The sequence below is a fragment of the Oryza glaberrima genome, chromosome 4 (genome assembly GCF_000147395.1).
Source record: "Oryza glaberrima chromosome 4, OglaRS2, whole genome shotgun sequence".
Classification (NCBI taxonomy): domain Eukaryota; kingdom Viridiplantae; phylum Streptophyta; class Magnoliopsida; order Poales; family Poaceae; genus Oryza; species Oryza glaberrima.
The window spans coordinates 23,441,881-23,467,266 of NC_068329.1; the positions used below are offsets into that span (position 1 = coordinate 23,441,881).

Consider the following 25,386-nt stretch of genomic DNA (forward strand, 5'->3'; position numbering starts at 1 on the left):
ATATTGTGTTTCTTTTCATACTTAGTGCTGCATCAGTTAAGTTTGATCTACTAAGTCATGCTTAGTCGTGCTTAGAACCATAATCTCTAGCCTGCTTATTGATTGCCAATAAGGGTTTCATCGGGGTTTTAGCCGGTGAGTTATCTGGACGTTGCATCGGCTCATAAAGATTGCATATACATATAAGTTGGATTTAGCCGATGACAACAAATGTTTCACTATTTAATCTAATCTTGTGGATTTCATGACATCGGACCTCCAGCCGATGTGTGCTTTAACCTTCGGATCGATGCTTATTTATCATATCATTATTTGTCGATTGGTTTATACTGGATTATATTGTTATTTCATTACATCATCATCAGCCGATTACCTTTATATCATTATCTACATTGGACATATAGCCGATAGCTCTAAACCCTATCGCTATCGGCTGGTATCGGCATCGGCTATTATCGGCTATCGGCTGGAATCTCGACATCGGCTTGTCAGCCGATCGGCTGTTTTATCTGCTGTTTACATATCTTGTTAGTTGTAGGATCAAACTGACTGGCACGCCCGCATCTCATCATATTTGGACCTGCACTGGAGCTAAGCAGATCTCCCAGGCCGGTGTGTGTGATTTTTTCGTCAACAACCATGTAGTACTAGTAGATTTTAGGCCACGGCTTTTAACATTATTGGCGTGCAGGGACGCCGTAGACTACATGCATGGATAGAGCAGGATGGTAGTAGATGTTGATAGCAGCTATCCGTCTATATAAGAGATTTTGATTGGATATGATACATCCTACCAAAATGCCTTATATTTATGGACGGAGGTAGTACTTAGGGCTCTCGATCAACATCTTTACATTGGCTTATACGCAACCTAATTTTAAATTTTAAGACTTTATTATTTAAATTTATGTGTTTTATATCCCAATGTATATTTTCCATTAACCACTAAACACATATAAACTTCCTTTGCTTTTTGGATTACACGGTAGGCTCATACGCGCACATACCACTATACACACAGCACCACACTCACACACCCACAAATACATCTCCTAAAATATGTTTAAAGATACAGAAATCAATGCCATTTCCCTAATCTCATAGCATTCCTATTGAAGTCTACTCATGTATGCGTAATATTCGTGGTCACTATGATTTAAACCTTAGTGGGTGGAGTCATGGACTCACAACTCCACCAACACACCACTCGCGTGCGCTTCCCCTACTCCCCCTTGTTTTAAAATATATTTCACCGTTCACTTTTAACATAAATTTAGTAAAACAATTAACTTTTTGCCACTCTATAGGAGTTATAGTTGCAATAGATTTGCCACTTTCTATGAGGGAGTGTGTGTGTGTGGGGGGGGGGGTAAACCAATATAATAAAAAAAGGTAAAATGTGTAATCCCCCAACAAAATAAGTTACAACAAAACATATAGTAATTACAAGACTGTTAAACGACTCGAGGGACGGATAAATTTGGTAACTAGTATAAACTAGCATGACCCATGAGATGGATACAATTGCATCTATGTCAATCGCGGTAGATTATTTTGATGCATAGTTTCAAATAGGAAAAAAAATCTGTTTTACCCCTGAATTACTGCGATTGCCCAATCATCCCCTAAACTATGAAAGCAATCATTCCCCATCCCTAGTAACTCTTCAAACGGACAAATAACCCTCCCACCCCCTATCCCAATACAAGTTAGTTTTGGTTGTACGTTGAATCCAATGTAGCGATAAATCTTGTTTTAATCCTATGTGACAATGGGACGTACCTAACGGGTTCTATGACTAGTGCCACATGTGTCCCAATAGAGAGAGAGAGAGAGAGAGGTGGCTTTTCGACAGAGAGAGAGAGAGAGGTGGCTTTTCAACCTGCATATCCTAGGATTGACTACCTTAGTCATCTTTTCAAGCATGTTGTCGCTGCCTACATGAGCACGGTGCAGACGAGCTTGAGATCAAGCTCATGTTTCCCAAGGATGCTCGAGCCTATCCATGCCAGACTTGTGACGAGTAGATGAGAAACAACAATGACGAATCCACGGGAAAGGCATGGAGGTAGCTAGGGCTAGCAAGCACCTTGAACCGGTGTCTGCTCCATTGTCTCCACCGTCGCATGTCCACAAGTTCCATCTCCTCTAAGATCCCCCGTCTTCCTTCTTCTCGCATTGAAATCGGCACCCAGTGAGTTCATGTAGGACATTGCATCTCCCCTGTGTTGCAGGCACCGCTTCATTCCCAAAGTCCCCTTTGACGCCCATGACACCCCTGCCTCAATAAGTTTGACTAGGTAGCCACCTTTGCCTTCGTCGGATTTACGCTCGAACCATCGCTTGTAGCTCATAGGTGGAGTCGAAGGAGGACAAATGGGGTAGCCCTAGAGCTTAGCAAGGAGATGTGTAGAGGAGATGGGCCCGTGTGAGACACGCGACAACTGAGTCACAAGAAAGAAAGATGAAGTGGTGGCCTCATGCCCTCATCATTGTCGGTGTCGCCTACAGAGGTCAACCTCGAGGAAGAGGGTCGGTGGCAGTTGACGCCTGCCATGTCATTGTCCTCATCACTTGTTGAGGTTGAGTTCGGGGAGGAAAGGAAGATGGGTGAAGCACTGATGGTTGGGCTCCACCAACATTTTTAATGCTTTTTCATTGATTGGATTGCAATGTGTAGGCCACTAGGACCAAAACTGTTTTGAATTGAGTAAGTAGATAATTCATCCTATTTGAAGGGTTTGGGGTGTAAAACGCACTACAAGATAATTGAGCTATTGCCACAAAATTATTACAACAAAAAAATATTTTGTAGAAATATATTGTACTATTGCAATGATAATTTTTCTGTGACAAATAATTATATTTTATTGCAACAATCTACAATCGTTGTTTTATTTCGTACTTTTGTTGCAATAGAAAATGAGATATCGCCACGAAAAATCTTACTGTTGCAACAAACATGTTCTATAGGCACAATTTTAATTTTTGTGGCAATTTATATAATACATGGTACTTTTCACTATTCTTTGTTGCCACGATCCACAAATTCGTTGCAATAAAAAAATTGTCGTCTCATAATTTAACTTAATTTTTTCATATGGATACGGATTGAGACAAATTTTATATGGAAATTGTAGCTCTCGACGAGATCTATAATTTTATAGTTGATAACTTTTTCATTTGAAATCTTTTAGATATTCAAATCTATGATTCAAATCTCAGTTAGGTAGACTCAAATGGAACGATATGCATATTCCAACAAATATGATGCGTAGGTGTCGGTGATATGGGTCGAGCCCGGGGTGTTGCGGCGGTTGCCCCCTCCCAGCTTGTGGTTGGGCCGCCCCCAAACCCACGTGGCTCCCCCCGAGGGGGGTCGAGCCCGGGGTGGCGCGGCGGCTACCCCCTCCCAGCTAGAGGGAGGAGGCCGTCCTCAAACTCACGTGGCTCCCCCGAGGGGGGTCAGGAGTGATCCTCTCTAGCGGGAGATCGTGAGACCCTCCTTTCGTGAGTTCGACCGGGGGCAGCGGGTGAGATTCGAGGATTTGGTGAGCGAAACTATGTGTGATCTTGATCTCGGAGGCTCCTCCAAGACAATGAGACAAAAGAGGCTTATACAGGTTCGGGCCGCTATGAAGCGTAATACCCTACTCCTGTGTGTATGATTCTTCTGTGCTTAGAAAGTCCCTGAATCCCTGGTATGCAAGCTAGGGTTAGACAAGCTTTGGCTCAGGGATCCTCAGTCCGATCCCCCCTCCTCGCTAGGCATGGTCCTCCTTTTATACTCTAAGGGGATACCACATGTGCTGCGAGTGCTACCTAGGGAGAAGGGAAAATATTCCCTATATTAATTACATGCCTTGTGCCTTAGCCCAGAAGCTATCTGCACGTCGGTTGCTGCGCGAGGCCCATCAAATCATGCAGGGCACCCTTGTCATTCGCCATTTAATGGATGAGGACTTCCGGGTTCTCGTTCACACCAGAAAACGGGAACCCGGGTCAGTTCAGAGTGGTTGGACCAGCTCTGACCGGGGTAAGAGGCTGTGAAGCCCCCTCATCATTATGATGGGACGGGACGGAGCACGCCGCCTGACACACTGACAAGGCGGGGGTACATAGTCGTCGTCCCATCGGTCATTCAACCGGTCACAGACCGGTCAGATGCGCAGCACGCCGCATTAAATGCGGCATGGCGCGGTTGCATAGACCGCTTTAAACGCAGTTAGGTGGGCATTAGGCGCGCCCACCTAACCCTATACACGTGGGCTGATACGTGGAGGGGGTCGGGGCAGCTCGACCCCAAGCGAGGGCGGCCTCCTCCCTCTAGCTTGGAGGGGGCAGCCGCTGCGCCACCCCGGGCTCGACCCCCCTCAGGGAGAGCCACGTGAGTTTGAGGGCGGCCTCCTCCCTCTAGCTGGGAGGGGGTAGTCGCCGCACCACCCCGGGCTCGACCCCCCTCGGGGGGAGCCACGTGGGTTTGGGGGCGGCCCGACCCCAAGCTGGGAAGGGGCAGCCGCCGCAATCCCTGGGCTCGACCCCCCTCGGGGAGAGCGGGATTCAGGGACTTTCTAAGCACAGAAGAATCATACACAGGAGTAGGATATTACGCTTCATAGCGGCCCGAACCTGTATAAGCCTCTTTTGTCTCATCGTCTTAGAGGAGCCTCCGAGATCAAGATCACACACAGTTTCGCTCACAAAATCCTTGAATCTCACCTGCTGCCCCCGGCCGAACTAACAAAAGGTGACCTCACGGCCTCTCGCTAGAGAGGGTTATCCCTCGACAGTAGGTGAGTTGGTAAAGGAGATCATGCGTGAAGGATAGGTCTTGGGTTCGAATCCTAGCCAAGACATGGTATAAAGAAATAAATATAAATAGATAGGATGATAGATTAATATTTGAACTTTTAATTTGGTACGTAGAACTAATGCCACATATAGAGTGGTGGCAAATAACTTTTATTACAACGATGTAAAGTGTTGCAATATGATTTTTTGCCACATCCATTCCGTGGCAACATCTAAATTTATTACCACTAAATAAAAATCGTTGCAATAACCTATTACCACGGCTAGCAACGATTTTAAAATTGTGGCAACATGTATTTATTGCCACAATTTTAGTATTGATGCCACGATTTTTTTCGTGGCAACAAATGATTTTTCTAGTAGTGACGTCTTAAATTTGAATTAATGTGGATAAACAAGACTACCGCAAAAGTTGAAGAGATAATTCAGACTTTTTTCTTTCAAATAACACTTATGATTTGGTAGTATGTTTACCTTACCGAGGGAGGAAGGGTTACCATATGCAGCCGGTAAGCCCGGTAGCGTGCGGTTAACACGGTGGATAGTGGAAAAATCAGATGGATTTCATGAAAGGTTTCAAAATTTTGGTTTAAATATCTTTTTGAATTTGATAAGAGTTATCGGACTCTTCCCGTTCGCCAGTAAGCATGTTTAGTGTAGTAGTTTCAAATATTAAGGAATAACCTAATATCAAATAAATAGAAGGGGTAAAGTTTCAAACCCAGACCAGCTAGCTCATCAACTTGTGAAGCTAGCCGGAAGATCTCTGGGTGCTTCTCTTTAGTACAGTAGTCACACGGTACTCTCGACGGTAACGGGATAATAAAACACCATGGTTTCGTCAGAAATTCAGAAACTACACATAAGGTAAAATTCCTTGCGCAAAGAAATCGGCGATGATCATCGTCGTCGGGCGCCAATCCCCCAGTCAAAACGCACTCTACCATCCTAGTAGTCGCAGGCAGTTGCACATGTGCAACAACAGACAACCGGTAGTCCCCTACGCATTCAAGTCCCTGGCCCCCGTCCGGCGTACTTGCAAGAAAGCTCCTCGCCCCCTATTAAATGCATCCCTCCTCCCCGACTCCCCCGTCGACCACTTGCTATTATTGCCTCCTTTCCGGCGTAGTACTGCACTGCCGCTCGCTGCCTTCCCCCGCTCATTGTTTGCAGCAGGTGAAAATCCGGTGCATTTATGGCCTCCCTGGATCCTCCTCCTCCTCCCTCCCCTCCTCGTCGGCTTATATAAATCCCGTCCCGTCTCGCCTAATCGCTCGTTCGTTCGTGTCGCCAACGCCACGCCCCAGGTGCGTGATAATTCGGAGGGGAACGAGTGACGTCGACGAGAGGCAGGCCGGCGTCCATGGGGAGGACTCCCTGCTGCGACAGCAAGGTGCTCAAGAAAGGGCCGTGGACGCCCGACGAGGACAAGCTCCTCGTCGACTACGTCCAGGCCAACGGCTCCGGCAACTGGCGCCTGCTCCCCAAGCTCGCCGGTACGTACGTTCGTCTCTTTTGCGATCGATCTGTGGCCGCCGCGTCGCGCGCGCGTGGTCCAGTAGTGCTTCCGTTTCGTTTTTTTTGTGCGGTTTTCGCTGAGGCGAGGCGCGTGTGCGCGATCGATGGGTGCGTGCAGGGCTGAACCGGTGCGGCAAGAGCTGCCGGCTTCGGTGGACGAACTACCTGCGGCCGGACATCAAGCGCGGGCCTTTCACCCCGGAGGAGCACAAGTCCATCCTCCAGCTCCACGCCATCGTCGGCAACAAGTGAGTCGCTCTGTACTATACTCATTAATGAACAGCCTCTTTTCTTTCTCTATCCTGCACATAGCTAGGAGTAGAGACATGCATTCAACGCAATACGCATGTGTGTACCAATGTACCTGCAGCCACCAAAGTGCTACTCCATTCAATTCTTCAGTTGCTGCATGATGATGATGATATACTCTTTGTTGAGTCTGTATCAGAAGGTCAACGATGCCTTTTACGTTATCATCTGCATTCAGGGGAAAGCTTCCAAAACTGTCGGTCTCTTTGCTTACGCACGTAGAAACCGGGTTGTAGACCGTAGAGCATGTCACGCGCCGGTGCTAATGACGTGTTGCCTTCGTGTGATCGATCGGTCACAGGTGGTCCATGATCGCCGCGCAGCTGCCTGGTCGGACGGACAACGAGATCAAGAACTACTGGAACACCAACGTCAAGAAGCAGCTCCGCCAGGGCCAGGCGGCCGCCGTCGGCGAGCAGGCCGCGCTGGCGAGCCTCGGCGGCGGCGCGGCCAGCTGCCCCGCGGCGCGCCACATGGCGCAGTGGGAGACCGCGCGCCTCGAGGCAGAGGCGCGCCTCTCCCTCCTCTCCGGCACCACCTCGGTCGCGACCGCCAGCGTCGCTGCCTCCTCGTCCTCGTCGTCCACAGCCGCGGCCGGCGGCGCCGAGGCGCCGCCGGACATCTACCTTCGCCTCTGGAACTCCGAGGTCGGTGACTCGTTCCGCAAGTCCGCGCGCTCGGCGGCGCGCGAGGATCAAGAGCCGGCGAACGCATCAGACGAAGCGGCGCCGGTCTCGGCGACATTCGCACGACCCGGCGACGACTCCTCGGCGGCGTCCAACGTGACCGCGGCCGCGGCGGCGGACGAGTACCAGGTGTTCCTGGACCTGGCGGCCGAGGACTTCGAGCTGTTCCACGGCCGCCACGGCGGGTTCCCGCTGTTCCCGGCGGTGGACATGCTCGGCGAGACATCCCTCTACACCGCGTTCGACTAAAAGCTCATGATCAGTTTCAGTGGCTGACGTACGTATACGCGCGTGCCACGCTGATGCACGCGTACGTGTACGTACATACGTACACAAGACACACATGCGATTTTGCTTGCGTGTCTTGTGTCACCCGTGGCGTATGTACGTACGTGTACCGTCGTGATGCGTGGATGACCGTGGCTAGGGCAGCTGGAGTTTTTTTTGCGACTGCTCTAGCTAGAGCGAGTATACCAGTGGTGTTGATGGTGATGATGTAGACTTGTCAAACTTTTTTTTTTTTCAGTTTGTGCAAACAGATCAGCGTTTCTGTGTTTTGTTGATTAGACAAGTAATCGGCGAGCTGTGGCGTGTCTCAGCTTTCGGTGTATTTTCAGTATGCGTACACACACTACTGTACTGTACCATGCAAGTCATCATGTGTTCGCTGTGCCTGCAGGAAGATTGTACATGATCCATCGACTGCAGGAGGCGCAGACGGAGAAATCCCCTCATCATATGGCTTCATTAATTGCCACACACACTGAGAGAGAAACGGTATAGGGAGAACATTCACGGATCGGATTATACAGAGTAGAGGCTGTTTTTTTCCCCCTTTCGTTTTTCACCTGCTGGTGAAAATCAATTTAAGTTGCTGGCCGGCCCAGCATACGGGACCGATCTACTGCGCTGTGTTGCACCAGAGGCAGGCAGAGACGCGCAGTCGCGCAAAGGTCGGTCCAATTCACGTCGCGGTGCATGGATGGTCGGTTTGCGCCGTGAGAATTAAATGACGGGGAGAAGAAACACACCACGATACGTGTGACGACGCGGCCGGGGCAAATCAAGCTTGGACCAGCCGGTGATTCGGAAGGTTTGGAGCGACCGACCCTGCGCCTCGTCGTCCCGTACGTAGGTCGATCACGATCGACTACGCCGTTGCGTTGGACCGGTAAGTCCGTGGCATATGCACCATGCCTGGATGTCTCCTCCTGGATTCCGACCACTGTACCAGGCTATAAATAAATGCATAATCTAAACCTTTTTTTAGATTGCCTCTTTTTCTGGGAATTTTAAAATTGTCTTTTTAAGTTTCGATTTGACATGCATGGAGAGTAATGGCGAATGGTCTACTCCAATGGAAAAAGCGGTTAGTATAGCAAGTCTTCCCACCGTCCCAAGTCTTCGTCGTACGGCCATGCACGATTACGATTGATGCAATGTAAGGGAGCAAGTATACGTACTGAAAGTTCAAAGCAAGACTGGACGCGTTTTTCACCGTGTAAAATATTACTCACTCCTTTTCATATTAACTTTATTTTTAACACCTATTTATATCAAAATAATTTTTAAAGTAATTATTGAATTGGAGTTTGTAAAAATTAGTAATAATTATACATTTATACTGCGAATAGAAAAGTGACAAACTGATATATTGGGATGTAATAAAATAGAGATATTCTAGTTTTATTATTAGTATGTGTGAAATAGATAAAAAATTAGAACACAAAGAGTACTCCAAGTGTGCTAGTAGGAGTGGGAGATAGTAATTACTTTTGAAAAAAAAAACTACAGAATGTGACATATTCTAAAATTACGAATCTGTATAAACTATGTATACTAGGTTTATTTGAATAGGCTGCGTCTGTGCGTCTGTCGATATTTGTACTCTTAGGATATGTTATATTCTACTGTATATTAAATTTGTTTTATAGGGACTATGAGAGGAGAGTACTTTACTAGATGTACTGGGAGTACAAATGTACAATGTAACTTGCGTGTGCCAAGCTGCTGTTTGTTATGCGCACGTATGATGCGCGGATGCTTGATGATTTAGGATCTTCGCCGTGGAGTGAACAGCATGACGGCCATGGAAATTTCATCTGCATGTGTAGAAAGGAGCACAAAGGTTCCTTTGATCAAACGCTCAAACTGGCACGTATTCGCGGAGCAAAGGTGCAGCACGTCGGGGGCTCCATGAATGCACCGGATAGCCGGGGCAGTCGCAACGAGGACAACATTTATTACCCGCTTCGATATGGGGTACTCCCTCCATCTAAAAAAAAAAAGTCAAACCCTATTTTTCCGTGTCCAACTTTGACAATCCGTCTTATATGAAATTTTTTTATAATTCGTATTTTTATTGTTGTTAGATGATAAAACATGATTAATATTTTATGCGTAACTTGTCTTTTTATTGTTTTTATAATTTTTTCAAATAAGACAGACGGTCAAATATTAGACATGAAAATTAGGGTTTGTCTTTTTTGAACAGAGAGAGTAATCCAAAACTTCCTTGCCGTTTTGCCAGTTTCTCTGCGCCCTGTGTTTTCGTCTTCAGGAAAAAGAACGCGAAAAGGAACATCACTGATCACTGCATCCTCTCTGCTCCATCCGACCACCCTCTCCGTCCAATGATTCTCACTCACACCACCGCATATTAAATGCCGTGGCAGGGGTCAACAGCTCGACTCACCAGGGAGTACTGTTCCTTGAGTTCACGGCAACGTTACTGTTGACAACGTACCGTAAGGTGTGTAAAAAGGGCCTACTGTTTCCAATTTTTTGCCATTTGTGCGTGCTGGCCCAAGAACAAGTAGTAGAAAGGAAAAAATCAATATAGCCCAGAGGGCCTAACAGGCTAACACAGACGAGGAGTCAAGAAGCCCACTCCTGAAACGCTTGATATTAACGGCCCACTATTTGAGGCCCTCCTACTAGGCCTGCTTCTATCCCACGAGATCTCGAATCTCCCCTAAAAAGCCGCCGGTGAAATAATCCTCCCATCCTCTCTAGTCTACGCGACAATCCGCCCCCCATAATCCAATCCAAATTCTTCTCGGAACGCCAGGTGATGAGGGGCGACTGGCGAGAGCTGGTTGTGCAGCTGAGAAGAAAAGAAGATCGGATGCCTTCTGCGTACGCGGACTAGAGGACAACAATGGTACACCTGTTGCTTCCAAATTCGTTGGCCACTCTCGTTTCAAAAGGATAAAAGAAACATAGGTTAAGTTTTTTTTTAAAAAAAATAAATGCACATTTAACATTTTTATTTAAAAAAATGTGCATTTAACCAAAACACTACCTGACCTGGCTAAGGAGGACCGGTATTCAGAGCCCCTCGGTAGCCTATAAAACAAAGACAAAATTTAAATTTTAAAACTTAATTTTGAAATTGATTTTTATGATACTTCAATGTAATTTATTTTTCAGCATTGGCTTTTAAATCGCTAAAAACACACATATAAAAATTCCACACTCAAAAATGGGGATTCTTCAGGTGCTTGTGAAATTCAGATGAAAACAAATATACTAGCATGCACAAAGATGCAGTCAGTTACTAGTGAATCCAATGAAGGCCAATCAAAACAAGACAAACTCAGACACCAGTAAAAGAACAAACAGCTTACTGTCAATAACAATAACAATGTGGCTTCTTAACTACACATAAGAATGTTGCCTGTCAAGCATCAAACATGTACAGCACCAAACATATCTGTCTTGGGAGTAATATGTTATATACAGCAACACCAGATTTTACACACCAGGCACGACCTTTCTTGCACCAACAAACACACTACGCACTTGGGAGGGTGAAAGAAGCAAAGCAACCACTGATGAACACTTTCACGTTTGCTCGTTGTGAATCGAAAATTTCTTTAGGCCCCAAAGCACCCGATGAGTTTCTTGGGAGCATGGCCGGTGGCACGGTACTTGGCTGCCATCTCCTCGGCCTTTAGGACTTCCTCGCCGCGCTTTGCCTCGACCATTGCTCTCTTCTCCTCAGCTTCCTTGTGGACGATCGCGACTTTGTTCTTCATCTTCTCTGCATATTCAGCCTTCTTCTTTTCCAGTTGCTCCTGAAAGGGTGCAAATGCATAGGCTTTAGTTCAAAGGATGCCATACATGATACAAGTATGACATGTGTAGTCCTATAGTTAAGGTACAGCTTTCCCTATAACTGTTACCAGTTAATTAGTCAAGGCTGTGTACACGTGTAGTCCATCATCATCATTGATAAGAAAGAATGTTGGTAACCTTTAAGTAGTGTGCTAATTGGAAACTATATCTTTCAGAAGGAAAACAAAAATAACAGAAACAGCTGTATACCTCAATCTTCTTCAGTTGAGCTTCTATGTTTGCTTTCTTTGTGTTCTCCCAGGAAAGAATAGCAGATAGCTTCTTCGAAGCCCTGCGACATTGATGTCAGTTCGTTCTTCATGTTGATCACATGGGAAAAAATGCATACTGGTGTATAAAAGTCAGTAACATACTTGTTCTCAGCTTTTGTCTTCTCATTTTCCTCCCATGCTTTGATCAATGAGTTCCTCTTCTCAGTTTCCACCCTTGCAAGAGCAACATCTGGATGGCAACTTTTACGTTGTTATTGGTATAGTTACACCCAGACAAAAAGAAGATGTCTCAAATTATTTAATAATCACCTCTGTCATTAGAGCCCCCTTGAGCAGGTTTCTCGGCAGGAGGTTCATCTGCAACCTCTGTAAGAAGAAAATAGGAATATTTTAGTAATCAACATCAACAAAGTGGCTGTAGTTTAGTGGTGAGAATTCCACGTTGTGGCCGTGGAGACCTGGGCTCGAATCCCAGCAGCCACAGTAAGTTTTTTTGCCTGGCTAGCAAGTAGCAACTGTCTATAAATTGCAGTACTTCCATTCTGAGAGATTACCAAATGTGATATGTTTCTTTACAGCTTCCTTGTGCAACTGTTACTCGGGTTCAAATATGATATGTTTCTTTACAGTTTCTTTGTGCAACTGTTACTTGGGTTAGCTTGTCTGCCTAAGAGCAACACCGAATTTTGAGCGTAATGCGCTAAATTTTGAGCATCTGGTGTATACATTATTCCAAAAATCCTTGAATTAGTTGCAACATAATTCACAAAAATACAAGTGTTTTTTTCTAATAACTTGAATTGCCTTCAATGTACGTTGTAATAAATACTTCCTCAATATTCAGATTGGTATTGGTCAGCCTATATGAGCGACAAAGGGCTAGAAGCTCGTAGTGCTAGTTAAGTAACATGCAGGTATTCTTTAGAAATCAAAAGGTGAGAGCTCCCATAAATATTGCTGTTTTTTCATAGTAATTTAGTCTTGTTATCTTGTGTGGTACTCGGACAATGTTAGCACTCTGTCGTTCGATGTCAAACAAGAGGACAGCGAAAGCTGCCTGGCTTGCCAGCTCATATTTGGCTACTCACTATAGCCGTCTAGCCGAAAAAAGAGGGGCTTCCTTTTGGTTATTTTCTTCATGTTTATCCACAACAAGAATTTATCCTAACTAATATGATATGATGAATTGGCATTAGTATATTTTCGGATAATAGGAAAATTAAACACCCCATATGAAAGTTCTGCCCAACTATGCAAGGAACTGATGAAGTACTAAACGCTTACAGCATGAGCATCGTACATCTCTGATGACTTGCGGAGCAACTGAAAGCAATTGCCTGGCTGTCCTAAACTAGTATACGTCATTTCAATATGATAGCTATATTTCGTTCAAAAAGAAGAATATGACAGTATCATGATTTCTCTGTAACATGATTTCCGAACTAGTAATCGAGCATACCAATCTCAGTTCAAATGTTCTAAATTGGATGAGTTAAGAATTTTAACAGTTTCATGTTCCAACTCAAATGCTTCTTGAAAAGAGGTCTAAAGAAAATGGTAATATACCGACATGGTTGGAGAAATATGAAAGAACTTTCAGATAAGCGAGCAAAAAGGACCCAAAGGACTAAAGGCTCTCCTCAAAGGCTGTTCTTTTATGTGCCTTTGATTCTGTTTAAATTCATTTTCTTCTGACATAAACCTTTGTATACTTTCAAAGGCAATTCGAAATTCATCTGTAAAGAGGGGGAAGCTGGGATGGATAAAGAGAGAGCTAGGGGGAAAAGGCAAAAGGTGGAGGACAGGAAGTGAAGAATTCAAGGAAATTGATACTATCCTTTTCAACTGCTAGTGCTAATAGATTGCAAGGTAAAATCCAGTGAAGCTATGCTTAGCACCAATTTTATCTTTTACAACCCCAAGATAAAGATAGCAATCTGTCCTATCCAAAAATCTTATTTTTCTTTTGGGTGTTGGGATACAAGGCAGAGCTCAGCAGGTTGCGACTTGCAAATATAAGATTTGAAGAGAATTCCAGAGGCATAAAGGTGCCCACAGAAACTCTGATAGGTACAGGCAAACTCCAAAGCTATTGGTATGTGCAAACCAGCACACAGAATTCCCTACGAAGAGAAGAAGCATGTTCTCCGACGAAAATTGTCGAATTATGCTCAAGGTTTCAGCGAAACGAAGAGTAAAGAATCATGTCAACAACTGACCAGAAAGGCTAGAGAAAGCACGGCGAGGATCATCAGTACCTCGTACTACGTACCACTGTCCGACTAGTAATAAAAAGTAGAGCTAGAGAAGAAGTTGCTCCTAGATCCTAGCAAGCACATGCTCACCACCTTTCCATCACACAAACAAGCAGCCCTTGACCATCCAAACAAGAGCAAATCAAACGGAAATTTATAGCAGCGAGCAAAGCCACTCACTCTCGACGATGGCCAGCGCCTTGGAGTCGTCGACGGGAGGCTTCTCCTCCTCGGCCGGCGGCGCGGGGGCGGGGATGACGGCCTTCTCCTCGGCGACGTCCTTGGCAGCCGGCTCCGTCTCCGCGGCAGCGGCAGCGGCGGGTGGCGCCTCGGTGACCTCCACCTCCACCTTCTTGGCCTCCTCCTCAGCCATGGCGCGCGACGACGACGGGCGGGCGGACGGACGGATCGCTCGAGTGTTCCCTCTCCCGGACGGCTCCGGCTCCTGACCCTGTTTGGCTTACCTGTTGATAGGCTTTTGCGCGGAGGGATGATGTGCGTGGGCGTCGTGGTGGCGCGTACTAATAACAGCAACCGGTTTAACTGTTAGCTGGTGTCAGGACAAAAGCTGGAGGTGGTGGTGGGTGGGGGTAGTGGGGGACTGGGGGGTGAGCTCGTCTCTGTTCAGCTGCCGCGGGAGGGGAGCGTGGAGGTGAGGTGACAGCGTGTTCCTGAGAAAAAGGTCTCGTATTCTGCCGAATTGGGGAACGGGGGTTCAAGCTTCGACGGTTCTCGGGAGGTTTTATAGCCAGGATTAGCCGTAAAACCTCCACTACTGGACTCCGGAAGAGTACCTTGCAGAAGGTGAGGTAGTTTGGGAGACAAATTGAAATTAGGCAGACCATCCATCGACAACGAAAAAGATATGTTCAGTTTTCTTGTGCTACAAATTAATTAGGTAGACCGTACATTTTTTTAATATAAAAGAGGCAGCTTTGATCATTTCAGCTTAGTACAACTGATAAGCTATGAAAAAGTTTGAAGCTTTTACATATCTGTTATTTACTAGTGGGTTAAAAACCTATAGCCCATCGGTTACCTAATAAACCAAAATAAAAACCAAAAATTAAATTTTTAAACTTAATTTTTAAGTTGATTTTAGGATATTTTCAATTAGTTTTTTTTACATCGACTTTTAAGTACCAAGAACACATATATAATTTGTTTTCTATAAATTAAAAAATATCAAAATGGCTTATTATAAAATGTGAGCAACCGATGAGGTTGCTATATTGTATGGAGGGGAAAAAATATAATGCATCATGTGTAGATTGGGCGATACAATTGTACACCAATACCAATTCTATTTCAAATTCTCATATGAATCCTTTTGTTTATTAAATATATTATAAACACAACAAGCGCACATTAGTTTATATGAATAGACATTCTATCTTTATGAATACTTCGATAGACTAGATCAACATATTTTGATATTGATAAAGTTACTACCATAAACGTCTCGTTATAGATGTGTATGTCACCTATCATTAAAAAATAATTAGTCGTATATACAAGTAAATCGGTGGATAGAATTTGAACCCTTTTGTTTTGTTGATAGTTTCTTCCCATGTTACAAACCGTCCATGGAGTGCAATTGTGCAAATCCTAAATTTTTAAGGACAGGTAAACAAAACAAGCAACGTCCATATCCAGATCGTGCGGCTGATATCAGATGGTGCATGCTGCAAGCGAGACTATAAAAATAGATTCGGTAAGGAACCCCATGAGCTATACGTGACGGCGACACGGCGAGGTGCAGAGCTGCCGGCTAGTGACATGCGGGCCCAGGGCCCCGAGCGCGGCCGCATTGGATCCCGGCCAGCGGAACCACGCTGTTCAGTGGGGGCCCCCGCGCCCCCGCATCACTGGGTGACTTGGGGCTCGGATCCCGTGCGCGCGGCGAGCCTTGTGGCCATCTCGCGTGCGCGTCCACCGTGCTCGGCCACCCCGACGCCGTCGTCATCAACTCACGCAGCGCCGGCCGGAAAGCGGCGCGACGGACGTTCCCATTATTTACAACCGTGCATGCGTCGGAGGCCGGCCACGCGTCGCGAAACCGGGGCAGCACACGTGGCCTCGCCCGGACGGCTAAGTCGGTGATATCGTTGATTTCTCCGTTTTTGCCACATTGATGAAGCGCCCTCACGCACCGGCACCGAGCAGGTCGCACGCTCGTCCCGCTGCCGTCCACATTGATAACGCATCCGTCCAGTCCAACGACTGCTACCGCCGGGGCCGGGACCGAAGGGGCATCTGGCCGGGTGCAGCGGCCGACAAGTGTACCGCGCAAGTGCTTTTCGCACGGGAGAACGCACGGGATTTGGGCGGTAACTGCTGGATCGGGCCAATCCGCGGTCGGTCCGCGTGCAAATCCCCGGGGTAGCTGCGTTCAACTGGGGATCCTCGTATCTGAGACGCAGGCAAAGTACAGCGTTTTCGCGTTGGTCAGGATACAGACTCGATGCATGTTTTTGTCAGTAGTGTACTACCTTGCTGTGTTCTCTGACAGAAATTCTTCGATCCTTTACCAGAAGGCTGTGAGCGAAAAAGGAAGAACGTACGAATAGTGTTACTCCATCCCTCCTATTAAAATATAACAATACGGGATCACACATCTTATCTTATTCAGATTTATAATATTGGATAATTCTAATTTGATCCTAGATTATTATATTTTAGAACGAAGATATGAGATTATTTAAGGCTTAAAGAACATCCTTATTAAATGGTGTATTGTCGGATGTGGAAGGGCAATTGGATAAAATAAATAAAAATTAAATAAAACGTGATTAAAATGATAAGTAATAGTTTAGAGAGATAAATACTTTAGAATAAAATTTGAACTAAGAAAACAAACTATTATAGAATGGAGATAGTAATAATGGAACAGTTGGAAGAGTTAAGCAGCAAGTTGACGGTTTAAGACTACTGTTTGGTTTGCTTCGATTCCATCTTGATCATATCATATTATACACCATCTGCTACTTGCTCGTTTCCTAGGCAGATTTTATCACAAGTGGGACTAGAGTTGCTCCATTAAAATAGGTCCAGAACTAATTCATCTCTTTATAAAATTAGAGCCTTGTGCAACTGTCCAAGCTGTATTCGGACAATCATTTAACGGACAAATGGACAAGAACACAAGATGCTTTGCTGGTGAGTGCTGCCACAGCTATGCCTGTCAATTATTGGCAACATCCAGAACCAAATAGGGGAACGCGTGACATACGGTTGAATCTTGCTTAAGTAATCAGTATCCCCTTGTTATGTCATCGGCACGTACGTCTAGAATCAGTCAGGTCTACCCATCACAGGATCCTCATATCATACCAGCTAACAACAACCAAATCTTGTGAATTAGTCTGTCAAATTACTCCTACTACAGAAGTGAGGCAGATAAACAGAAAGGATGATGTATATGCAGATAATTTTTTCTTCCGCTTAAATCCTACTTACACTCTACTACTGAACCCTTGAACAGACAAGCCAAGCAACTTGTGCAAGGCAGTTTTTAAAAATCGTCTACCCACATCATCGCGGGTCCCACGACGTGTTGGATGCATTGCGGCCTTGCGAGATATCGAGCTAGAAAGCGACGGATGTCGGCAAGCCACCAGTTCCATCCATTTCATCTGCAATTTCACTGCACAAATCACAAATGCATACATACATATGATGTTTTTTTTTATCCGATCAGCTTAAGATTCGTGTTGATACGTTGTAAGAGTTTCAACCACAAGCCTGACATTTGGATTTAGGCTCTAGTTCATGCATCCAAATCCATGTCAATCTCTCACCTATATTTGGTTTTTGGCCTTTAAAAGCCGTTTTGGAGTCAAGGGAGGGTTGTTTTCAGCCTCGTACCAGATGGACCAACCTGCTCTGGTACCTTCTGGAGATTTTCCTCCCTGTTTATCAATTGTGCCATCGTTTTTGTGACTGGCCAATCTTTGGAAGATTTGTGTATTTTTCCAATGTGGGGGCTAAGCTGTATTTGTGCCTTCCTTTTCCTTGATTAAGATGTCTACATTCTTTATCTTCAGGCAAGGTTTAATTAGAAATGGAGCTATGATCTGGATACTACTCTTAATACGTTATGAGCACTATCATCAGGATTTGCGCTATTGCTGGTTCCAGCTATCTGAATTTGTGCGTTGCTGGAGATTCTGCCAACGGGGACGCATTATATGAACATAACCTTATAGTTGCATGATGGAATGTACGGATCATGAATACTGAGATATGTATAAACCTGTAAAGCAGGCATGTTGCTTCAGGTTTTCTTAATGAAAAATTCTTATGTGTGTAATGATTTAGGTTCCACGATATCTCCACCAGCAACCTGGACATAAAAGGATGCAACAATGCATCAAATGTCTATTTCGAAAAGGCAAAGGTATCAACGGATACGATACTTGTTCTTATTACAGCACAATGCTTTTCCAGGTTAATATTTAATGTCAGCCGGCCAGAGTATTCAGAGTATTCGGTTTAATTCAAAAAAAAAAAAAGAGTATTCAGGTTCGCTTTGCCGTGTGAACAGAGCTTAATATGCGGCTGGAAAACAATTGGTTTACTCTCACGATTCTGCGACAGGTTAATCAGTTAACGTAATTAGGTGCAGAGTCTCTGCTCTGCTTTATTTTCCCTTCACAGGATTTAGGATAAGATTGTTGCAGTCAAAAAGTATCAGGATCTTGTTCACGGTTTTCATGTCCGGTCGTAATCGCGGAAGTTCTCCATGTGGGTAAAATTTTCACAGTTTCATCTGTTGTAGATGATGGTGTTCAGTAAACGAAAGGTGCCTGAAAAGTTATTTATTGGTAGTTATCATACAGGAGATTTTTTTATTGCAGATCGTGCACGGTTTTCTTCAGCGAGTATCTGAGCTTGCATCACTCAGTGGTGGAACCTCACAAATCACAGCACGCACCGGTTCACGCAAATAAAAGGGAGGATATTAGGTGTCTCAAGTGGTCTAAAGCAGAAGAGGAAAAGATGCGCCATGAAAATTCTTTCATGAGTGCAAAACCAAAGCACAAGTGCATTATAGGATGCTTTATTTGTTGGTTCATCTATACTGGGTGCACCTAAAAAACTACTAATAAACGTAAAATATGAGACAGACGGGGACATGATTCTCTGAAAGTGGCAATTGTTCAAGAACTGTGGAACTGATTTAACCTCATCAAATGGAGATTACATCCTAGTGGTAAGAGCACGCTAGGAAAAAAAACATGGATCTACAAGCAGCTAATTAAATTTGGATGGTTACATATGATTATATATTTTTTGAACAGATACATGATTCTAAAATAACTGATTAGGTACTTAGAGGCTAATCTGCAACAGCACTAAGCTGTGCCATGATCTGCTTCGTTTGGTTATATAACCAGCTTTACTTTGGGAGCCTATAGAAGTACCATATGGACTAGCATCAGTACTCAAATGACTAGTATTTGTCTCCGTCACTAGGTGGCAAGTGTTTTCATGTCTCGTTTGCAGGCCCCAAAGCTTCCTTTTCTTCTCGCTGTTGCTTTAATTAAATAATAAGAAAATCAAACAAATAATCACAGCACCATGATTGTAGATTCGGGTTTATCACAAAAATGGGACAAGTGCTATGTGCTTTACTGTTAGAAGTATAAGTCGTGTCCCTACACGAAATATTTCATGATCTTTTCGCTATGAACTGATAATGAATTAGTCCCATCATTTTGCCGTAACGCTGATTAGAAAAAAGAATGGGTAAAACAATTATATATGTCTTCTGAGCGGTGTAAAAGCTGATGATGAAAAATAAACTACGATAAAAACACATGAAAAAAACTCTACAATTAAAAATTAAAATTTAAAATTTGCATGTGGCTGATAAGCTAAAGTGCAAATGATGAAGCTCATGATCCCTTAAACAATCAATGTCCAAGGATTAGTGTGAGTGATGTTGGATTGTTGGGTGATCCCAAGGGGCATTTTGTGTTTGTTGAATTTTCTGAGCTCACAAACATTTGCTTTCATCTCCAGCTTTTCTTTCTGTCAGAGAAGGAACAAAGCCTCCTTACCATTTTAGTTATGTGACGCTTTACAGGTTAGCGTTGCTAAATAAAAACGCACCTTCGTGAAATTGTGCTTAGAGATAATCTCCACTAAACAAGCAATGGTACTTTTCTTTCTTCCGCCGATATGCTCATTCGCTTCATCCCTTTTGATTTGATTTCTTCTACAATGTATCTGGGTCTGGTAATTGCATGCTCACCATGCTGCGATGGCGAAGTTGTGTTTATCTCAGTATCCACCTAGATCCTGTCAAACCTAAGTACAGCTGTTTGATTGTTGTTTTAGACAAGGAAATTATAACAGCTATACGAGAGAGTAAAAAAAACCAAGAACAATTAAAGAGCATTTTTTTTTCCTTTTTGGGGGAAAAAGGCAAAAGGTACTTCTGCGGTTCTGCCTGTCTCTTATTTGTTCTCGCGTTAATTATTGGGCTGAGCCCAACATATCAACAATGGACTAGCTATAGTCCAGCCCAGATGATTTTACGATGTTTTGGGCTATTGGGCTATTGGCCAATCTTCCCAAATCCGGAACCTAATCCACGCCCAGGATAAATTTCTCTCTTCTTCTGCTAGTCTTGCAAAAATTACGTTTTTCTCGGAGACAGAATCGCACGACAATATTTGAGTGTGACATGCAGGTAAACCATTATTGGATTCGGTAACTATGTGCATTCACTGTAGTAAACGTAAATTACCTGGATAGTGTTGAATTATCGCACAGTATCGTCCACCGAATACACACAAATCGGTATATGAATTCTGCTGTTACACCTTTGATTTCGTGGTATTAATGATCACTTCCAGCAACCGCGAAACGTAGCTAGTTGACCGGAATTGGAGCATAGTCCTCGGGTTCCTCGACGTGAGCCGGCGCGACGGCGGCCACGACGACGGCGGCGCCGAACAGCGCGACGACCAGCCCCGTGAAGTTCACCAGGAACGCCTCCGCGCCGTACTTGTCGAGGCCGGAGCTCTGGAGGAAGGTCAGCTTCTCCAGGAGCCCGAGCTCCGCCGTCGCCAGCGTCAGGACGTAGACGAACAGCCCGAACAGCACGTGCCACGGCAGCGCCCCGCGCCTCACGTGCGGCGCCGCGCCGGGGTAGAAGAACGCCACGAATCCAAATATCCACTGCAATGCGCAGCAAAAACGATGCATTTGCTGTAACGGAGAGGGGGAGAAAAAATTGGTTACAAATCCAGTTTGATTTGGTGCCGTTTTGTCACCTGAATGCCGTACAGCGAGATTGTTCCGATGCCGAGCCAGGAATGCAGGCTGTAGAGGTTGGCGATCCCGCTCTCGTTGTGGAACTTGAAGGCGCAGTAGATCCCGACGGCGCCAAGAACAATGGCGATCGCGTGGAGAATCAGGTGGATCAGCTTGGTTGTGTCGTGGTTCAGTTTTGGGAATATCTTGTAGATCATTATGGCTGCAGAAGCCCAGAATGAATTGATGAGAGACTTAATTAACTGATAATTTTTATTCTTCACATAAATCATAGGCAAATTTTGATCAGGATTATGTCATCCTTACCTTCACTGCCGAGGATAATGTACCCAATCAGCATAAGAACAGGGTGAACCTGAGTATGCACCACAGCAGAACCCAAGTTAACATAACTGAGGAATCTTGACATAACTACATGAGTATGTTAGTACCACTTTCGACCATAATAAAATCAACAGCTAAACAAGGGGACACGGACACCTGTCTAGATTTATGCGGCCTTCATGTACAAGAGATCACATGCTCTAGATAAATTACAGCACGTTTTTTTTAATCTGATTACATATATAATTTGGGGAAAATCTAAAACACAAATGTTTATTTGTCTTTTTATCAAAGGTTTGGTATGAATGCATGATGATTGGTTGAAGGTGTTTTCTAATATTTGTTTCTATGCTTTATCCTTTCAGAATTGCACAAATTGCAGTGGGAAAATCAGATGCACCAATTAGTCAATAACTCGATGTACTTGATAAAGTTTGCAGACCATATATTCGTCTAACTTGTTACAGTATCTAGTAACAATGGACTCATAGAGCATGATAGTAATAGCCGCATACTGCAATCAAAAGCGAAATAACCAGCTAAATTGAGTAGTTATAGTCGCCTCAAAGGAGCACTTGAATTACTCAACTTACTAGCAGAGAGTTCATGTTTGACGAGTATGGTAGTACTAATTCATCAGATCAAGATCATCCTGTAACGCTGAAACCGACCAGCCAAAACGTAAATATCGAATCTTCAAGATGAAGCTTTTCAAAATTCAAATGCCCCTGTTTTCTTGGACACCAATTCTACCGCTAAGTCGCTAGCCACTCTACATCCCTCGGTTAGGTGTGAAACATACACACAGAAATGTCCAATAACTGCCTTTGCTCACAAAAGCAGCCCCACTGATGTGACTTGCAACGAACGAAGCACAAAGCGCAACGAAAGCGGATGCAAGCGAATCAATCCGCAAGATTACTCGCCTAGCTACCCGGTAGGCGGTAGCAACTAGCAACAGGTGAAAAAAAAAAAGGTGAAAGAGATGCTAAAGGGGGGAAAAATGAAATCGAACGACGCCTTACGTTGAAGATGAGGTTCTTGTTGTCCGCCTCGAACGCGAGGCCGCCCCGGAAGCTGATGCACCAGACGAGCACCATGACCGCCGCCGCCACGGCCAGCGCGTGCGCCACGTACGTGAACGGCGCCGCCTTCACGCCCAGCCCGGCAGCCATCTCGCTTCGCTCTTGCTACGATCTCTCCTCCTTCCTTCCTCCTCCCTCTTATGCGCGCGGGGCGGCGAGCGGCCGGGCACACGAAGGTCGCAGCGTCGCGCTATCTGCTACAGGCAGCTCGAGCTGCTACGAGTGGAGGGAGAGCGAGAAGCGTTGTGGCGTGGCGTACGCGTAGTCGCGTACCATGGTCTCCCGCGAACTGTCCCTTTATTGGAGACGGATGGAGAGAAGCAGGAGAGGAAGCAGAGTTTACTACTCTGTTTTGTTGTTGGTTTGGTTGGTTTAGAGCTTTAATATATATAGTAATTAATTAAAAGAAATTAAGAAGGTGGGTAAAATGAGGTTATCTATTAATATATAATTAATTAAGTATTGATTATTTTAAATTTTAAAAATACATTAATATGATTTTTTAAAAATAATATTTCTATAAAAAGTTTTTATAAGAATTACTCAATCCCTCCCAAAAAAACCAACTTAGTATTACTAGAATTTGCCACAATAAATCTAGACATACACTATGTTCAGATTCGTTGTACTAAGATGTGTCGATTGATTTTTTTTGGATGGAGGGAGTATACTGTTCGATTTGGGAATTGTGCATATTGGCTCTTTTTTTATATTTACGCTGCTCTCAAACACAGAGGGCTGATAAGGCCGGAAAGATGTCTATGTTCATCGACATATCTGGAGAGCCAGGAGAGGTGGATGGGGTTTGACTAATTGACTGGAAGGTTACCATGCGTACTCACGTCTAACGACCTCCTTACCGTGAACTACCCAACAAACGGAATCGTTGCGATTTGCGACGAGCTTTGTCTGATCCTTAGCTGATTCCTCTTCGAGATTTTAGCCGGGGGAGTGGGGAATTTGACATGGTCCTTGTCTGAGCATCTTCTCTCCGAGTTGTTATGTGGAGACACCGGATGCAAAATCCGGCGATATGAATTTGACATGGTCCTGCGCGGCCAGCCATGACAGGGAGAGGGGTAGCTGCGGGGCTGCGGGCCTTGGCCTGGGCGACGCAGTGACATGTCCACTTTTTCCGTCGCCGTGCCGTGACCCGTGATCATGGGGCGTGGCCTCCGCGCGCCACACGATGCCGACGCCGACGCAGATGACCGTGAGATGGCGGGCAGACGGCCGCGCGCGTGCGCGCTTGCCGCTTGGAGCTGAGAAGTGAGAACGAAAGGCGCATGCTCTGGATTGCAACGGCAGGTGACCTATCACTACACAAAACCGACCAACCATACGATGTGGCCGGGCCCCGACAGTTACCACCTAGGAATAAGTTCACCGAATGTCCCTCAACTTAACAACGAGATTTTTGAGATCCTTTAGCTACAAAATCAGAAATGTGTGCCCTTAAACTTATGCAAGCCGTGCACTCAAGGTCCTATGACAATATATATGGGTGGTTTCGCTGACGTGGCATCCTAGTTAGAAAAAAAAAACATGAGGCCCACGTGTCAGCCGTCCTCTCCTCTTTTCTTCCCAAGCCGATGGCGATGGCGATGGCGCACGTGCTGGTGTTCCCCGCCCCGGCGCAGGGCCGCCTCGGCGCCTCAGCCGGTGGTGGGGCGCCTCAGCCGCCGCGGCTCCGTTTCCTCTCCATGCTCGACGGCCTCCCCGACGACGACCAGCTCCTCGTCGACGGCCTCCTGTAGCTCATGGATGGCCTGCGGACCACCGGCAGCGCCGCGTACCACGTACCTTCATGCGGCGGCGAGACCTCCCCATCTAGTGCCGCCACCTCACCACGACGACGACCAACGACGAGCCCTTGTTGACATCTGTGGCCGCCGCCACCGCGCACAGGCGCAAGCAGTGGCGAAGCCACCGTAGGGGCCAGGGAGGGCCAACACCCCCCTAACCCCTATGTGACCTCCCCTCCCCTCTCTTCTCCCAAGGATGATTAGCACTTATAATCTAGCTATTAATTATATCATTAGTTACAGATGAGACTAACTATATAGGATATAGGACAACTGACTTATGAAATGACTTAGCTAACTGATTTATCATTTTAGAAGTGATTGCAAGACTCCAATTAATGGAACAAACTGTTCAATCATCCATATATTAAAAATATTACTGAATTTTAAATTGGCGAATCATGATATATGGGTTCTTGTTCTCTCTTGTAGCTAATCGCTGTAACATGTATGATATCGAGTTACCGATCATGCATCAACACTACAAAATCACTGTTCACTGAACCTTAAGTGAATTACCACGTCTCGTAGATGGCACCCCCCATCTCTAAATCCTGGCTTCGCCACTGGGCGCAAGGCGAGGGCGCTCCTCCTCAACATGACCATCTCCATGGAGCACCAAGCTTTGACACGCCTCGCGCGGCACATGCACGACTTGTTCGCCATCGGACCGCTCCACCGCCGATCTTGGAGATGTGGTCCGCTGCTCGGACCTCTACTCGCGGCGGCCGTAGAGGGGAGGAACTGCCAGGAGCGAGAGGCGTACGGAGGGCACGACGACGACGACGAAGACATGGGCGGCACACCTCGGGGGCGAATGGATCAGTGGCGAGAGAGCGAGATGGCAGTTGTGCAGCGGATGGACGAGGCCGTGCAGCTGGGGCAGCCACGCCCCTGTCCACGCCGCCCGCAGGCGACCACCCATCTCCCTGCGCCCCGTCGGAAAGGGGGAG

The 25,386-nt window shown here is 45.6% G+C and overlaps 3 protein-coding genes and 1 non-coding gene across 4 annotated transcripts; 2 read left to right on the top strand and 2 right to left on the bottom strand.

Moving 5' to 3' along the window:
* The first annotated feature begins 5,915 nt into the window (after nt 1-5,915).
* LOC127770201 (transcription factor MYB17-like) lies at nt 5,916-8,026 on the top strand. Its single transcript, XM_052295869.1, has 4 exons — nt 5,916-5,988; nt 6,120-6,308; nt 6,449-6,578; nt 6,941-8,026. Exons 2-4 carry the CDS (start codon nt 6,176-6,178, stop codon nt 7,572-7,574), a joined length of 897 nt encoding a protein of 298 aa, XP_052151829.1. The 5' UTR covers nt 5,916-5,988; nt 6,120-6,175; the 3' UTR covers nt 7,575-8,026.
* A 2,908-nt stretch (nt 8,027-10,934) lies between these two features.
* LOC127770980 (remorin-like) lies at nt 10,935-14,624 on the bottom strand. The gene is made up of 5 exons (XM_052296742.1): nt 14,113-14,624; nt 11,987-12,043; nt 11,819-11,906; nt 11,655-11,736; nt 10,935-11,404 (listed from the first exon to the last, which is right to left on the bottom strand). Exons 1-5 carry the CDS (start codon nt 14,303-14,305, stop codon nt 11,204-11,206), a joined length of 621 nt encoding a protein of 206 aa, XP_052152702.1. The 5' UTR covers nt 14,306-14,624; the 3' UTR covers nt 10,935-11,203.
* On the top strand, nt 12,089-12,160 carry TRNAH-GUG (transfer RNA histidin (anticodon GUG)). Its single transcript has one exon. It is a non-coding gene; the product is annotated as a tRNA-His (tRNA).
* Nucleotides 14,625-20,661: 6,037 nt separating the features above from the next.
* Nucleotides 20,662-22,966, bottom strand: LOC127769868 (probable ascorbate-specific transmembrane electron transporter 2). Its single transcript, XM_052295529.1, has 4 exons — nt 22,569-22,966; nt 21,526-21,574; nt 21,219-21,421; nt 20,662-21,123 (listed from the first exon to the last, which is right to left on the bottom strand). Exons 1-4 carry the CDS (start codon nt 22,716-22,718, stop codon nt 20,815-20,817), a joined length of 711 nt encoding a protein of 236 aa, XP_052151489.1. The 5' UTR covers nt 22,719-22,966; the 3' UTR covers nt 20,662-20,814.
* Between the last annotated feature and the right edge of the window lie 2,420 nt (nt 22,967-25,386).

Coding starts and splice junctions, on each gene's coding strand:
- LOC127770201 (XM_052295869.1), top strand. CDS start 6,176: ATGGGGAGGACTCCCTGCTGCGACAGCAAGGTGCTCAAGAAAGGGCCG. Junction 6,309..6,448: donor CCTGCTCCCCAAGCTCGCCG/GTACGTACGTTC, acceptor GGGTGCGTGCAG/GGCTGAACCGGTGCGGCAAG. Junction 6,579..6,940: donor CACGCCATCGTCGGCAACAA/GTGAGTCGCTCT, acceptor GATCGGTCACAG/GTGGTCCATGATCGCCGCGC.
- LOC127770980 (XM_052296742.1), bottom strand. CDS start 14,305: ATGGCTGAGGAGGAGGCCAAGAAGGTGGAGGTGGAGGTCACCGAGGCG. Junction 12,044..14,112: donor GGCGCTGGCCATCGTCGAGA/GTGAGTGGCTTT, acceptor TTCTTCTTACAG/AGGTTGCAGATGAACCTCCT. Junction 11,405..11,654: donor CTCAACTGAAGAAGATTGAG/GTATACAGCTGT, acceptor GCACCCTTTCAG/GAGCAACTGGAAAAGAAGAA.
- LOC127769868 (XM_052295529.1), bottom strand. CDS start 22,718: ATGGCTGCCGGGCTGGGCGTGAAGGCGGCGCCGTTCACGTACGTGGCG. Junction 21,575..22,568: donor ACAAGAACCTCATCTTCAAC/GTAAGGCGTCGT, acceptor GTGCATACTCAG/GTTCACCCTGTTCTTATGCT. Junction 21,422..21,525: donor CATTATCCTCGGCAGTGAAG/GTAAGGATGACA, acceptor GGGCTTCTGCAG/CCATAATGATCTACAAGATA.